The sequence below is a fragment of the Eubalaena glacialis genome, chromosome 9, assembly GCF_028564815.1.
Source record: "Eubalaena glacialis isolate mEubGla1 chromosome 9, mEubGla1.1.hap2.+ XY, whole genome shotgun sequence".
Lineage (NCBI taxonomy): Eukaryota > Metazoa > Chordata > Mammalia > Artiodactyla > Balaenidae > Eubalaena > Eubalaena glacialis.
In genome coordinates this window covers 116033817-116050666 of record NC_083724.1, presented here as the reverse complement: position 1 = coordinate 116050666, position 16850 = coordinate 116033817, and the positions used below count along the sequence as shown (strand labels likewise).

Sequence of the window (16850 nt, the reverse complement as noted above, 5' to 3'; positions counted from 1 at the left end):
GGAAATAGCCAACATGGTGTACCCACTCCCCCAGAATCTGACACCAAAGGGAAAATATTTCCGTTAAATAGACCGATTGCTAAATGAAAATCACATCGGATATACAGGACCTTTCAGTTCATAAGCCTCATAATATCAGATCATCACACTGGCAAAGCAGTGCTTGTAAGGCTGTTAAGATGAAATCTGGAAATTACTCCATTATTGAATATTACAATGATATTTGCCAACATGAGATTTTTGCTTGTGTGTGCATTCAAATAAAATTCCTGACCACCATTGTTTACAGCCCAAATATATTAATATCTCCATATAATGAATTCCAAAGAAGACAAATGAAATATTTAAATAACCCAAGCATTGTAGAACCACCGAATACTGCATTTTACCTTTATGTTCTTTTTTTTTTTAAATCACCCACATTTAAAAGAAAAAAAAAAGGCTGATAATGTCAAAAGATGAGAAAGGCTAAATAAATTCAGGGAAATAAAGGAACCATAAATCAGGAAAACTTTGGAGCTGCTAGAAAGACACTTTAATTTTGTAGACAAAAGACTGCATTAAGGAGGAATAATGCAATAATCAAAGGTGAACGAATCTCTATTGTCTGGTGTCTTTCTCTGTGGGAATTTTCCCACCCCTGACAGCTGTAAAGGGGGGAGGGGCGCAGACAGTGGCTGTGCCTTTATTCTCTCGCCCTCTTTCTCCCCAGCCCCTCCCCTTCTCCGTCAATAAATGTCTGCAATCATATTCTTGAGCTCCTGTGTGATTTCAAGGTTCATCTCTTCCATGCAGCTCAAACACTAATTATCCCAGCTGTAATTAGTAAGATAATTAAATACTGGCTCACTCATCTACCTTGGGTCGGGTCATGATTCTCCCAGAAGACCTTGAGCAGTTCCTCAAAGCTGATGCGTTCTGGCTGGTATACCACTCGGACTACTTCTGCGTGGCCAGTTTTGCCTTGAAAGAAACAGAACGTACAACCCAAATTTACTGACAACATCAATTTATGACAAGTTATTTGTTTCCACAAAACCACTAGACAAAGGCTGAAATTCTTCTCTCTGAAGGCAGGCTGGGAGCACAATTGTACTTTAATGCTTTCATCCTAAGTCTCTGTCGCTGGTTCTTTTTCCATAAAAGCACACAGTTGTCCTCGAGCAAGTTTCCTGAGGATGATGATTTCTCTTCATTGTGCTCTAATTTTTTTTTAATTCCGTGAGAAAATAAACTCGGGTTTTCATTTTTCTAATCTCACTCTTACAAAACCTTATGGATCCAACCTGACATGGTGCTAGAGATTTGAAACTCTGCAAAGGGGAACGAGCCAATTTATTTTTATCATCCCCCCCTTCTCTGTGCGTAGTAAGCTCAGCTGCACTACAGAGGGAGATGGTGCCAGACAGAGAAACCCAAGAAAAAAACAGGCTTATAACTCGTTCACATTAGATAAATTCGTTAACAGAGAGACATATTTGCTGTGCTGTTAACACTGAGGCGAGGGTCAGGTTCATATACCCAGCAGGACGGTAAGTGTTTTCTCAGCCTAATTCATCTCTGTGGTAAACAACTACTGTAGCAAAAGCCTCTCTGCGGCCCCCGCTGTTAGCACACTCCCTTCTCAAAGGTGGTCCCCAAGGTTCTAAGGATCAGGGAAGCGGGTACTTGCAGTACCACTTGTACCTGTGGAATTCATGCCCTCTCTTATTATACAGTGTTAGAACATGGTAAATAATAGACCCCTCCATACTAACATCATCTCTATGTTTAAATTTGTTTTCCATCTCTTTCGGTCACCTTGTGTGTAGTAAAGAATTTAGCCTTGCCCAAACAAGTAGCTGGCCTCTGCCTTGGCTCTGGTAGGTAATCTAGGTCATACCTGATAGGAGTGTCCTAATTTAGAGAGGCCACACCTATACTCTTAGGGTGGGGCTAGCCACACTGAATCTCAGGGTAGGGCTGCCAACAGTCCTAGGGTAGAGGCTGCCATGTCGGAAAGACCAACCATGTGACTGAGGGTGGCGGCTTTGGGTAACACAGTATCGGCTGACCGAGAGCCTGAGTTCAACCATGTGGGCAATCAATCAATCATACCTATGTAATAAAGCCCCAGTTAAAAATTCTGGACACCAAAGCTTCGGAGAGCTTCCTGGTTGGCAATACTCTGCATATCGTCACACATGGAGGCCAGGAGGATAACATATCCTGACTGCATGGGAGATGACACAGAGGCTTTGCACTGGAACCCTTCCAGACTCCGCCTATGTGACTCTTCCTTTAGCTGATTTTGATCTGTATCCTTTTCCTGTAATCAGCTATAACTGTGAGGATAACAGCTCCCGACTTGCGTGAGTCCTTCTAACAAATTATCAGACCCCGCAGTGGTTTGGGGAATCCTTTGAACTTGCATCTTAGTTTGCAAAAGTGTTTTCCCCTATGTTGGTAATCTCACCTTAATTCTTACAACCCTCCGATTGTACACGCAGGGAAGGTAGAAATCCCCATTTTACAAACTGGCAAACAGGTACATATAAGTTAGATTTTCCCAAGGTCATACAGCTAGCAAATTTCTGGACCATAACCTGAAAAAACACCTTCTGACTTCTTGTCCAGGATTCTGTCCAATATATCAAAGCGAACAGAGCAAAGGGAACATGAATCCAGAAAAGGAGAGAGATCTACTTATTATCTTTAGTCTTCCTTAGCAGTTAAAATTTCTGAGTGTAGAAACGATGATTTGCAAACAATATGAAGCTTAAAAAATGTGCAGAAATATAGAAAAGAAAATAAAAATCACCCATACTCTTACCACATAAGTACTATCAATACTTTTTACCCACTTCTTTCTAGATATGTACGAGATACATACACACACAAAACACACACAAAGTCACACCGTGACACACAATTTGTTTTATTGTAATCACTGCATCATGCTTTTTCCACTTACCAGCATATCGTGAGTGTTTTCCCATATCACTGAAATTTTTAGGAAATACCATTTATAATGACTATATAACACTCCAAAGAGGCCGTACTATTACTTACTTCAATCATTCCCTGTCATTGGGCATTTGTATTGAATCCTATTTTTATCTATGAATGTAAATATTTTTTCTACATTTTTGAGGCTGCCTCTAGCCTTAGTTATATAAGGGAATTTTCTAAATCAATGTTTATGAACATTTTAAAGATACTTGATACCTTGTGCTAAACTGCTATTCATTAAAGTTGACCCAATTTTCTCTCCCCATTGGCAGCATACCTGAGGGTCAGCCTCAGTCACCATCACAACGTTGTTAATCCCTACCAAATTTATAGATGGAAGATAGTATCTTATCATTTTATTGTTAATGAATTCAATTATTAGTGAGGTAAAAAATGTCATGCTTATTAATAATTTTAATTTTTTATTTTCTCTAATTTTTGTTATGTCTTCTTTATATTGGGTTATTAATATTTTATTCTTAATTGGTCAGCCTACATAATTTTAATTCAAATACTATAGTCATGTAAGTTAACATCTAAACAGATTTTATGCTAATAGGTATGAAAAGAATGATAAGGGAATTATGGGAAGAAGATTCATTAAGTATAATAACCATGTTATTGTAAAACCATTTTTGATCTACTTTAAAATCTTATAATTTTGTGTTTTCAAATGTTTAAATGAATGATTTAACTACATAACTAGTAAGACTGAATATTTAAAAATGGCAACGTGTTACAAACATGACAAAAAAACATTTGATAAGAAAAGCGTTGGGCTTGCCTGGTGGCGCAGTGGTTGAGAGTCTGCCTGCCAATGCAGGGGACATGGCTTCGAGCCCTGGTCTGAGAGGATCCCACATGCCGCGGAACGGCTGGGCCCGTGCGCCACAACTACTGAGCCTGCGCGTCTGGAGCCTGTGCTCCGCAACAAGAGAGGCCGCGATAGTGAGAGGCCCGCGCACCGCGATGAAGAGTGGCCCCCGCTTGCCGCAACTAGAGAAAGCCCTCGCACAGAAACGAAGACCCAACACAGCCAAAAATTAATTAATTATTAAAAAAAAAAAAAAGAAAAGCATTGAAACCACACTAGAAATATAGGCAAAACACATTGTAAACAGGCAATACACATTGGAAAAAATAAATGTAGATCCAGGCATGAAAAGTTCTCAACATTTTCAGTGATCAAATAAAAGCAAACAAATGTATACTAAACATTAAAATACCATCTCTTACTCATTTCATTTTGTAAAACTGCTTAAAATTGTGCCTAGTGCTGATGAGGACACTGTGAGGCTGGCGCCCTTACTTGGGTGGTGACACTGAAAATGACAGCACCCTTCTGAAACCCCATGGGCATAAGAAGCAAGAGCCCCAAAGACTAAGATTAATTCACCTTGATTAAGTGACCCAGGAAATCCACCTCAAAGATATAAACCCCAAATAATAGAAAAGACATACACAAATACGAAAATTCATTCCATCATTGCTACAGTGGTGGAGTACTATAAGAAATCCAAAAGTCAAACAAAAAAGAAACAAATTATGGTACAGCCGCATGATGAGATATCACGCAACCATTAGTTATAATCCCAAACCCTAGTAAAAGCTGCTACTAGTTACTGAACACTGATAATGTGGCAGGCACTTTACCTACTGGGTGTTCTTCAATGCTCATAATTTTTTTTCCCAATTTTTCTCTACTGAGGTAAAATACACACAACATAAAACTTACCAGCTTAACTATTTTTAAGTGTACAATTCAGTGGCATTAAGTACAGTCACATCATTGTACTACCATCACCATCTTCCATCTCCAGAACTTTTTTTAATCTTGCAAAATTGAAACTTCATATCCGCTAAACACTAACTCCCCAATTTTACCTTCCCCCAGCCCCAGGTGACTGCCAATCTACTTCTGTCTCTGTGAATTTGACTCCTCTAGGTACCTCATGTCAGTGGAATCATATTGTATTTGTCCTGCTGTGACTGGCTTATTTCATCAGCAGAATGTCCTCAAGATTCACCCACGTTGAAGCACGTGTCCGAACTTCCTTATTTTTTAAGGCTGAATAACATTCCATTGTTTGTATGTGCCCCGTTTGGTTTATCCATTTATCTGTCAATGGACACTTGGGCTGCTTCCACCTTTTGGCTATTGTGAATAAAGCTGCTATGAACATGGGCACAGAGATGTTGCTCACAACAATTTTACAACAGGGATGCCATCCCCATTTTACAGGTGAGGAAACCAAGGCCTCTCCACAAGTTGTTTCACCTAACATCCCACATCCGGTAAGCGGCAGCCGACCAGGTTTCAACTGGAGGTGCAAGGTCTGGCTCGTTCTATGACCCCAAGCTGGGCTCCTGAATGTAGACACCCGAAGTCATCAAGTGACAGCAAAATGTCACACAGGCAGTGGCCCAGATGAGAAAACACAGCTGTGGAGGTAACTGACATCCAGGCCGTCAAGACTATTTTCCAGGATTAGGCTCTTCTTTCGTGGTTGCAGTATGGGGTCAGGAAAGATTTCCACTCACCAGCAAACACTTTTAGACATAATCTGCACACTGACATTATTTATGGAGAGGTTTAAAGAGGTTTGGTTGTTTAAAAGAAACTACTACCATTAAAATTCAGGATCCATCTGCATTGACAAACAGTGTGGAGAAGCCCTTGTCAAACTCACCTTTAGGTTTCTTTATTTTATTTCTCCAAAGTACAAGAGCCTGTATAAAAATACACAGTGCAAATGATCAAAAGGATGAAGGGGCCAGGAACCACTTAGAGAAACGCCCGCACCTCCAGGAACTCACCCACGTGTTAGGCTAATTTGATCCCCAAGACCAATCTGCAAATAGTTTCTGGTGCTTCCAAAGATAAAAGGCTATATCTTAAAAATACTTTGAGCTGTTTCTTCACATAACATCGTGCAAATAGCATGATAGATGTGATGTGCAAATGTGCTTGTTAACAGTTCACAGCAGTGTTATAGGTGCTTTAACACTGTCATTCAAAAATACCCTGAAAGGAAAAACGCAAAGGATGAATGTCTTCTCTGAGCATTTCCCCCTTGTCACTTTATCTCATGACCCCAAAGGGAGGTGAAGGAACACAGAGGGGTAGGCTATGGTCAGTCATTCCTTACAAGACAAAACATCCCAGAAGACACACATGGCAGTGTTCTGGGGGCAGAAAAATCACACATCTAGAGTCAGCTAGAGCTTTGTGGAAGCCAAGTCATCCACAGAACCAGGTGTTTTTAAAGAGAACCCCAAGACAAATCAGCCAATTTTTTAAGTCCTGTGTGACAGTGTTCCATCCATCCCATGGGGAAAATGCGATCTTCAACTCTTCCAGGTCAGCATGATTAGTTTTTACTACCGGTGGGCTGGGGAGGAGAAGAGAAACTAGGGAGGTGGCCTACCCAGCAGATGAGACCGGAAAAGAGGCCAGGAGCTGGTGAGACACGAAGGCAGGGGGACGATAGCAGGGGGCAGTGTTGTGCTCTGGTGAGAAGCACATACTCAAGCCAGGCTGCCTGGGCTGTGCTCTGGCTCTGCTACTTGGCAGCTGCGAGACCTGGGCAGGGCCAGGGAGGGAGGAAAACGCTGGTTCAAATCACAGCTCCTTGGCTATGAGCCATGCCTTACCTAGGGGTCCCACACCCACTATCAAAGGCCCTTTATCTACTTTACCACTTGATGCCTCAGTTTCCTCTTCTGCAAAATGGGGAGTCAGAACCGTGCCTGACACACAGGAGTCTAAGTCTCTATGTCTTATTATAAGCTGAATTATTAGAATTATACTCAGCTGTGATGGAGTGGGAAAAGATGAGAATTAACATCACTAGACGTAACTTAAGCCATAGTTCTAACAAGTAGTTTAACACTTTTTTCGACTGTGATCCAGGGTCTCCTACTATTTCAGATAGGAATAAAAAATAACCTCTGTGACAGAAGAGTCATAAAGATTAAACAAGGTCATATGTGGGAAAGTTCTGGGGAAAATGCCAGCTCTCTATACACAAATGTGACGCTTCTATTGTTGTCATCCTTTTATGTTTCCTTAGCATGGACCCCTCCCCGTAAGGACTAAACTGCAGGAGAAAACACATATCTCTGTAAGTGGATAATTCTGATTTTATTTATCCATTCAACTGATAGAAGTATCAGTCGAGTGTCTACAACCACTGACCCGGGTGCTGAGGTGCATTCCCAGCCGGCGCCTTCAGGCCCCAATGGGGACTGCGGTCCAGCCTTCGTCCACACCATAGAGGACCCAGATTGTCACTCTTTTGATGAAGTGTAGGGTGGTGGAGAAACACTGCGTTTTTCAAGTGTGAGTCCCCACTTTAGAATCAGAAATAAAAGGACAGGGGTTTAATGAGAGGGTGCTTAATTTGGGTAAAAAGAAACCTCCAGAAGCAGGGCCCCAGGAGAAGCTGGGGCTGGGGTCTTGCCTCCCTGGAGAAGCTGTGTCCTACCACACTGTGGCTGTCCACAATGTCCTTCCTACGAGAACCTTTGTCCCTCAGAGTCGGTGTAGCCAGGAGACAGCACAGAGCTGCCGAACTGAGACGAGCAGAAGCCTCCACTGCCCCCTGGGCTGGGACACTGGGAGGCCACCTCCCTCTGGTCAGAGCCAAGTGACTGCAGGTTGGTGGGCAGCAGTGATGGGTGGTCAGCATCCCACAGCGAGCACGCTGAGCGGAGCGAGCGAGACTGGAGGTGAGAGCTACACTCCAAACTCTCTATAGAAGTGGTGGCTCCTCCCCAACGGGGTGGGCAAATCCGATGCCAGGAGATTTCCAGAAGGAGAAGGAGCAGGGCCACCTGCACCAAGGGCAGCTTGAGCCCACGAGGGGCTCCTGGGGGTGGGCTCATCTAGGGGGGGACCCAAGGGCCACCCAGCCGAGCAGCCGAGACCTGTGTGGTCTCAGCGTGTGAGGAAGAGCGGAAGCCAGGGCAGCGGAAGCCTGCCTTCTGGGAGGGGGCTTGGTGGGGACGCAGAAGACAAAAGCAGAGAGAGATGGAGACCGTGCACGCCTGCCGGGGCTGGGGCCCTTGCTGCTGCAATGGCGGGGGCGGAGGGCGGGAGGCCGTGGAGACAGCACCCGGTCCCCGGGCAGAAGCTGCACCAAATGGGTGCCCCTCTGCTGTGAGCCGGGCTTCTGCTGTCTCCGCAGGGCAGTGAGAGACCTCGAGGCCTGCCCGCCCCTCTCTAGGTCAAGGCCCAGCCCTGGGCCACACCTCACAGTCAACAAGTTGCCCATCAAGAGCCAGACGGCCGGGCTCCACCCAGGCTGAGGGGCACGGGGCCGCTGCTCGGGGCCGGGGCTTCCGCACTGGGCTTGGCCAGAGCGCGCCGCACCCCCGTCCCTGCTGCCCACACTTGTCCTCTGCCCTCCGGAGTTCCTCTCTCTCCACAGCTGGGGTATGCCAACCTCATCTCCTCACGCCATCTCCCTGACCCAGACACTCCACAGCCCCACATCAGCCCCTAGCTCCTCTTGCACCGCCCACATACAGCCTGCAGTGCCCTCCCTCCAGCCACCTGCAACCCAAGCCCTCTCCTACTCTCAAGGTCCCCGTAGGTGCTGCTTCCTCCAGGAAGCCCTGCCTGAGGATGGGACCTTGAGAAGAGGCATGATGCACGGGGGAAAGCACCGCAGGCGGGATGCCGTCAGATCTACTGCGCTCAGATTCAGGCTCCTCGACTGAGTCAGGTCCCCTGAGGTCCCTCACCGGGTCGCTGTGATGAAGAGAGAGGATGGATGTAGCCGATAGGGCCCAGCAATTAGCACACAAGAGGGGACTCAAAAAACTGATCTTTCTCCACCAAGCACCACTGACCCAGCCCCCTAGACTCTTAACTGCACTTGGGATCAGCCACACACAGTGTAACACTTGGGTGCTGGCTGTTTTCAAGTGCTTGCTTAGCCTTCCCACGTACAAAGCGGGCTCCTTGAGAGGAGGAACCAGGAAAGTGGCTCTTCTCTGTCATCCCCCAGGACCAGGCACATGATGTGACATTAATAAACACATTCAGATCAGAGGAGTCTTGTGCTAAGTGTTTCTGCCACTTACTTAGCCTTCATCTGGATGAGCGTCCGTGCCAGCCCCAGACGTGCCCACCTGACAGAGGACCAGTGCCCTAAATGGAGACAAACCTCTATGCCCTGCTCTGCCTCTGTCCCTAACCGTTGAGTTCTATGTAAACCTCAGCATACATCTTCGAACGGACGTAGCTACTACCTGGAGAAAGGGATTAGACACAATTGATGCAACTTGAACACCTTACTATATGGGTCAACACGATGTTTTATTTACTCATTAATCCATAAATATTTCCTGAATGCTTACTAAGTTCCAGTACTTGTGCTAAATGCTAGGGATTCGAAGGTGGCAAATGTTAATACAGTGACAACAAAAGACTCTTGCAGCGCCAGTACTGCTTACGGTGTGAGTACAGGTAAAGAACTGCTCTTTGGAGGAAAAAGACCTGCTCTATTTTATTTATCCTACAGGCAAGATGGAGGGGAGAAGTGAGCTATAGTTATTTTTTCATTAAATAATAACTGTTCTTCAATTTCCCTCATCTTTTCCAGCCAACAAGACCAAACCGTTAAACCAAATCAAAAAGCACAGAAAAAGATCCAGGTGTTTGAAGGGGAAAGGTGGATGACTAATACCACCCTTTCCCATACAAGATTCAAACCACTACTTTCCTCTTGCTAATTAACTACAAAGAGGTAAGATGTCAGCTCAGTTTCATCTCCAGCTCCTGCAGATAGAAAATGTGATTTCCAACAATGTACTCATTATAAAAAAAAATCCTAATACATCAAAATTGGATGCCCTGTGGAGTTCATTATAGGATTTGAGGAGTGTCTATACTGTCATTTTATCTTGGCTTTTTTTTTCTTTTGTCTCATCATCACTTAAAGTGTCCAAAGAGAAACGTAAGCTTTAAAAAGCATCCTATTGATTGAAAAGTAGAAAAAAATACTGTTAGAGCAACTGTAATTTTTTTCTGGTCCACCATGGGGAGACACGGTGGGGGGGGGGTGTCTTATCCTTCAGTGATTATTCTCTCAGAGGAGTGCTATAAACACGGTGGAGTACTTTATCAAGAAAATTCCTCAGGAAAACAATACCCTACAACCATTAATTCTTCATGCTACTGGACGTTTCTTACTGCTACAAAGCTAACTAGTAGGTAACTAGTCTAGGAGTGAGCGGCTCACTAGTTTCTCTATCCAACCTGCTGATCATTAAGGCTGGCCCTCACACCCTTTGAACTGTTTTTTCCAGAACATGAAAGGACCTATGTGGTTGGGTTGATCAGTGTCTATTTCCTAGACCAGCACCAACTCCCACCCCACCATGAGATAGGCAGGCATAATGAGATGTCAGCAAAACTAACCTGCCAAGTGGAGATCATGGTATCCTTGCAGCTGAGAGAACAAACACAGTGTTATTAAATGGCCTGATTACTATTAAAAACGGTATTGCACACTGAGAAGCTATGACTCCTTGATGCTGACAAATTATACCAAAAAATCCAAAATGAGGCCTGCTTGTACCTTGTCATTAGTGGGCTACACAAGAAGAGTGGTTCACAACCCTACATCTTAGAATCACTTGTGCAACTTTTGGAAAAATATTCTCACGCCTCCCACTCCGCCCCACGCTGGAATTCTGATACAGGAGGTCTGGGGTCAGGCCTGGTCATATGTATCCTCACAAAGCTTGACAGGTACTTCTGATGGAAAGCTAGGAAAGGGAATCATGAAATTGGGCATTTGATATACGTGGCTATAACAAGGGAGAGGAAACCAGACAGTAGATTTTGTTTGAACAAAGTCTCAGAATTTTAAGGGACACAAAAGGTCACCTAGCTGAATGCTATATTGTGTTTTACCCCATTGCAACATCCAAATGACCATTTCAAGTGATAGGTTGTACAGGATTTCATGAAGTAGTCCATGCGGTTGTTGGAATGTCCTGTCTTTATTGAGTCAAATCTACCTCTTCCTACTCACAGGTCCAGGCTGTACCTTTTGGGGTCTACTCACTTCTCCACAATGATTCTTGAGAAGGCTGAAGGTGTAGGATATTGTGGGGTAGTTAACTGGGCACTGACTCCGAAGTCAGAAGACCTGAACTTGAGGGCATAATCTGCCAGACAGCCAGTTAACCTTTCCTAGTCACAAGTTCCTCACCTGTAAAATGAGGGAACTAACACCTGTCCCATCAATCTTGGAGTATGGTTGAAAGCCCTAAATAACAGACATAAAGGAACTGCGTGGCAGTAATCAAATCTATGATATCACAACTAGTCTTTCCATATCCATATACTATTGTAATAGGGAAGAACAAATCTGACTCCATGTTAGAACTGCTTCTTTTACTTTAACCTTTGTATTCTATTGCTTTTGCTACAGATTAAGAATGTTGCCTATAGCCTGAAATATACAGGATAGCCTATTCTCAAGGGTCTGACCTTTAAAGGTGTAACACTTTTCCATTCATATAGAGATTGAAAGTGGCAGAACAGAGAATAACATGTGTCTTGTTGGAAATTTACAGGAACAGCAGTGACCTGACCCATGTGGACAGCTGCAAGAACAAAGGATTCCGACAGGAAGAAGTCTGCAACAACCAGCCACATGCCCCCCCACACACCTTGCGTGTTTAAAAATGCTTTGCTGAAACCCTTCAGGGAACTCAGGGTTTTGGGGGCACAAGCCCCCATTCTCCTTGCACAGCCCTGCAATAAATCTACCTCTGCTTCAAACTTCGACATTCCAGTTTTTTTGGCCTCACTGTGTGTCAGGCATACAAACTTGCATCGGGTAACACTACTACGGATATGTCGTCATAACAGAACTTCACTATGCAAAGCCAGAAGCTTTCAAACATTCAGGATCTGGGTTAATACAAACAGAACAATATGGACTGCTCTCCAAGAAGAGATAGGTTTCTTTGGGTAAGCTGCCAAGGTTTTCTAAAAGTGTTCCAAATCAGAGTGAAAAAACAGCTAGAGAACCCCTGAAATCATGACAACAGAAGGCATCTTTAAAATCAAGTCAGGTAATTTTTCCATATTCTAAAACTACACTCAACTCATAATAACATGGATGAGAAAAGGCACCCCTATACAAAGCTCAACATTGCTAACTCCCACTGCTTACGCAGAATTTCCAGAAGAGCTACTTTAAGTCACCCAAAGATAATAATTGCCTATTCATTTTGCACACACACCACATTACAGTTGCTTTTTTTTCCTCAGAGGAAAGTGCATGAGACATACACTTTGATATTTATATTGAAACTGATAACTCTACCTGCTTGAATGTACTGCTTTCCCTCGGCGCCCGCTCTCCTGCTCTCCCTCTCTTTCTCACCAAACACTAGATCTGTATAACTTTCTCTTTAAGAATAAATAAACATAAAAATCCTTTCAATACATTGTCAAATATGTTCAAACACATGATTTTTCCTGCAATTGCTTTAAATATTACCTCATGTCTGTCTGCATTTGGTATCACTATTATAAAATATCAGTTAAAACTACTGATTCATAATTGGTCACTAGAAGGTTTTAGAAATGTACATAAATTTTAATATTCTTTCTTTTCTGTTTACCATTGACCCCCTTCACCCACTTCTCTCACACCCCACCTCTGCCTCTGACAGCCACTACCATTCTGTTCTCTGTATCTATGAGCTTATTTTGTTTGTTGGTGTTGTTTTTGTTGTTGTTTTGTTTTGTTGTTTTTGTTTTAGATTCCACATATAAGGGATATCATATGGTATTTGTCTTTCTCTGACTTATTTCACTTAGTATAATGGCCTCAAGGTCCACCTATGTTGTCACAAATGGCAAGATTATATTCTTTTTAATGGCTGAATAATATTCTATTGTATATGTCTACCACATTTTCTTTATCCACTCATCCATCAATGGACACTTAGGTTGTTCCTATATCTATTGTAAATAATGCCGCAACAAATAGGAGGGTGCATGTATCTTTTTCAACTCGTGTTTTCATTTTCTTCAGATAAATAGCCAGGAGTGGAATCGCTGGATCATATGGTAGGTCTATTTTTAATTTTTTGAGGAAACTTCATACTGTTTTTCATAGTGGCTGCACAATTTACATTCACACGAACAGTGCACAAGGATTCCCTTTTCCCACATCCTCGCCAACACTGTATTTCTTATCTTTCTGATAATAGTCATTCTAACAGGTGTGAGGTAGTATCTCACTGTGGTTCTGATTTGTATTTTCCTGATGATTAAGGATATTAAGCATCTTTTCATGTACCTGTTGGCCATCTGTATGTCTTCTTTGGAAAAATGTCTATTCAAATCTTCTGAGCATTTTTTAATCACATTGTTTGTTTTCATGCTATTGAGTTGCAAGAGTTTTTTAATATGTTTTGGATATTAGCCACTTATCAGATACATGGTTTGTAAATATTTTCTCCCATTCAGGAGGTTGACTTTTTATCTTGTTGATGGTTTCCTTTGCTGTGCAGAAGTTTTTGAGTATGGTGGATTCCCATTTATTTATTTTTTCTTTTGTTGCTTTTGATTTTGGTATCAGATTCAAAAAATCTTTACCAAAATTGATGTCAAGAAGCTTTTCCCCTATGTTTACTTCCAAGACTTTTATGATTTCAGATGTTATGTTCAAGTCTTTAATCCATTTTGAGTTTATTTTTGGGTATGGTATAAGACAGTCGTCCAGGTTCATTCTTTTGCTTGTGGCTGTACAGTTTCCCCAACACCATTTATTGAAGAGACCATCCTTTCCCCACTGTACATTCTTAACTCCATTGTCATAAATTAATTGACCATATATGTGTGGGTTTATTTCTGAGCTCTCTGTTCTGGTCAATTGATCTATGTGTATGTTTTTATGTCAATACCATACTGTTTTAATGGCTATAGCTTTGTAATATAGTTTGAAATCAGAACTCATAATGCCTCCAGCTTTTCCCTTCTTTCTCAAGATTGCTGTGGGTATTCAAGGTTTTTTTTTGTGTGTGCTTCCATACAAATTTTAGGATGATTTGTTCTATTTCTTTGAAAAATGACATTGGAATTTTGATAGGGATTGCACTGAATCTGCAGATTGCTTTGGGCAGTATGGACAGTTAAACAATTTTGTTTCTTCCAATCCACGGGCATGAAATATCTTCCCATTTATCTATTTTATGTGTCTTCTTGAATTTCTTTCATTAATATCTTACAGTTTTCAATATACAAGTCTTTCACTTCCTTGGTTAAATTTGTTTCTAGGTATTTTATTCTTTTTGATGCAATGGTAAATGGGATTGTTTTCTTTATTTCTGTTTCTGATAGTTTGTTATTAGTGTATAGAAACGCAACACTTTTTCTGTATTGATTTTTTTATCTTGCAATTTGACTGAATTCATTTATCAGTTCTAACAGTTTTTTGAGGGAGTCTTTAGGATTTTCTATATATAAGAGCATGTCATTTACAAATAGTGACAGTTTACTTCTTCCTTTCTAACTTGGATTCCTTTTATTCGTTTTTCTTGTCTGACTGCTCTGGTTCAGACTTCCAATACAATTTTGAATAAAAGTGGCAAGAGTGGGCCTCCTTATCTTGTTCTTAACCTTAGAAGAAAGGCCTTCACCTGTGTGCAAGCACAAGTCACTACCCACACCTCCCCTCCAGGAGCCTGTGCAGCCCGCCACTACCAGGGTCCCGTGATCCAGGGACAACTTCCCAGGGAGAACACATGGTGCGCCTCAGGCTGTTGCAACGTCACGCCAGCCTCTGCCACCACAGGCTCACCCCGCATTCCGTACCCCTCCCTCCCCGTGGCCTGAGTGAGCCAGAGCCCCCTAATCAGCTGCTACTTGAACCCCGTCCTGTCTGGGCAGGGAACAGATGCCCTCAGGCGACCTACAAGCAGAAGCAGGGCCAAATCCAAAGCTGAAGCCCGGGAGCTGTGCAAACAAAGAAGAGAAAGGGAAATCTCTCCCAGCAGCCTCAGGAGCAGAGGATTAAATCTCCACAATCAACTTGATGTACCCTGCATCTGTGGAATACCTGAATAGACAATGAATCATCGCAAAATTGATGTGGTGGACTTTGGGATCAACTGTAGACTTGGGGTTTGCTTTCTGCATCTAATTTTTTTCTGATTTTATGTTTCTCTTAGTTTAGTATTTAGAGCTTATTATCATTGGTAGATTTGTTAACTGATTTGGTTGCTCTCTTCCATTTATATATATATATATATATTTTTTTTTTTTTTCCTTTTTCTCCTTTTGTGAGTGTGTATGTGTATGCTTCTTTGTGTGATTTTGTCTGTATAGCCTTGCTTTTACCATTTGTCCTAGGGTTCTGTCTGTCCATTTTTTTTTTTTAGTATAGTTTTTAGTGCTTGTTATCATTGGTGGATTTGATTTTTGGTTTGGTTGCTCTTGCTTTCTTTCTTTTTTTATTACTTTTTTATTTTTAATAATTTTTTAAATTTTTTATTTTAATAACTTTATTTTATTTTATTTATTTATTTTTTCTTTCTTTTTTTTTCTCCCTTTTCTTCTGAGCCGGGTGGCTGACAGAGTCTTGGTGCTCCAGCCAGGTGTTAGGCCTGAGCCTCTGAGGTGGGAGACCCGAGTTCAGGACATTGGTCCACCAGAGACCTCCCAACCCCATATAATATCAAACAGCAAAAGCTCTCTCAGAGATCTCCATCTCAACGCTAAGACCCAGATCCACTCAACGACCAGCAAGCTACAGTGCTGGACACTCTATGCTGAACAGCTAGCAAGACAGGAACACAACCCCACCCATTAGCAGAGAGGTTGCCGAAAATCATAATAAGTTCACAGACACCCCAAAAAACCCCAACAGATGCGGTCCTGCTCACCGGTAAGACAAGATCCAGCCTCATTCACCAGAACACAGGCACCAGTCCTCTCCACCAGGAAGCCTACACAACCCACTAAACCAACCTTACCCACTGGGGGCAGACACCAAAAACAACAGGAACTACGAGCCTGCAGCCTGCAGAAAGGAGACCCCAAACACAGTAAGTTAAGCAAAATGAGAAGACAGAGAAATACACAGCAGATGAAGGAGCAAGGTAAAAACCCACCAGACCAAACAAATGAAGAGGAAATAGGCAGTCTACCTGAAAAAGAATTCAGCGTAATGATAGTAAAGATGATCCAAAATTGTGGAAATAGAATGGAGAAAATACAAGAAACGTTTAACAAGGACCTAGAAGAACAAAAGAACAAACAAACAATGATGAACAACACAATAAATGAAATTAAAAATTCTCTAGAAGGAATCAATAGCAGAATAACTGAGGCAGAAAACAGATAAGTGACCTGGAAGATAAAATAGAGGAAATAACTACTGCAGAGCAGAATAAAGAAAAAAGAATGAAAAGAATTGAGAACAGTCTCAGAGACCTCTGTGACAACATTAAACGCAACAACATTCGAATTATAGGGGTCCCAGAAGAAGAAGAGAAAAAGAAAGGGACTGAGAAAATATTTGAAGAGATTACAGTTGAAAACTTCCCTAATATGGGAAAGGAAATGGTCAATCAAGTTCAGGAAGCACAGAGAATCTCATACAGGATAAAGCCAAGGAGAAACACGCCAAGACACATATTAATCAAACTATCAAAAATTAAATACACAGAAAAAATATTAAAAGTAGCAAGGGAAAAACAACAGATAACATACAAGGGAATCCCCATAAGGTTAACAGCTGATCTTTCAGCAGAAACTCTGCAAGCCAGAAGGGAGTGGCAGGACATACTTAAAGTGATGAAAGAGAAAAACCTAAAAC

At 42.3% G+C, this 16850-nt stretch overlaps 1 protein-coding gene across 3 annotated transcripts in view; it reads right to left on the bottom strand.

The window, feature by feature from the left end:
* MSRA (methionine sulfoxide reductase A) overlaps window positions 1–16850 on the bottom strand; it is a 379556-nt gene that overhangs the window by 124665 nt on the left and 238041 nt on the right. For all 3 annotated transcript variants that reach the window (XM_061200754.1, XM_061200755.1, XM_061200757.1), the window contains one exon: window positions 859–963. In XM_061200754.1, the coding sequence (XP_061056737.1) occupies window positions 859–963 (105 nt within the window). The remainder of the gene's footprint in view (window positions 1–858; window positions 964–16850) is intronic.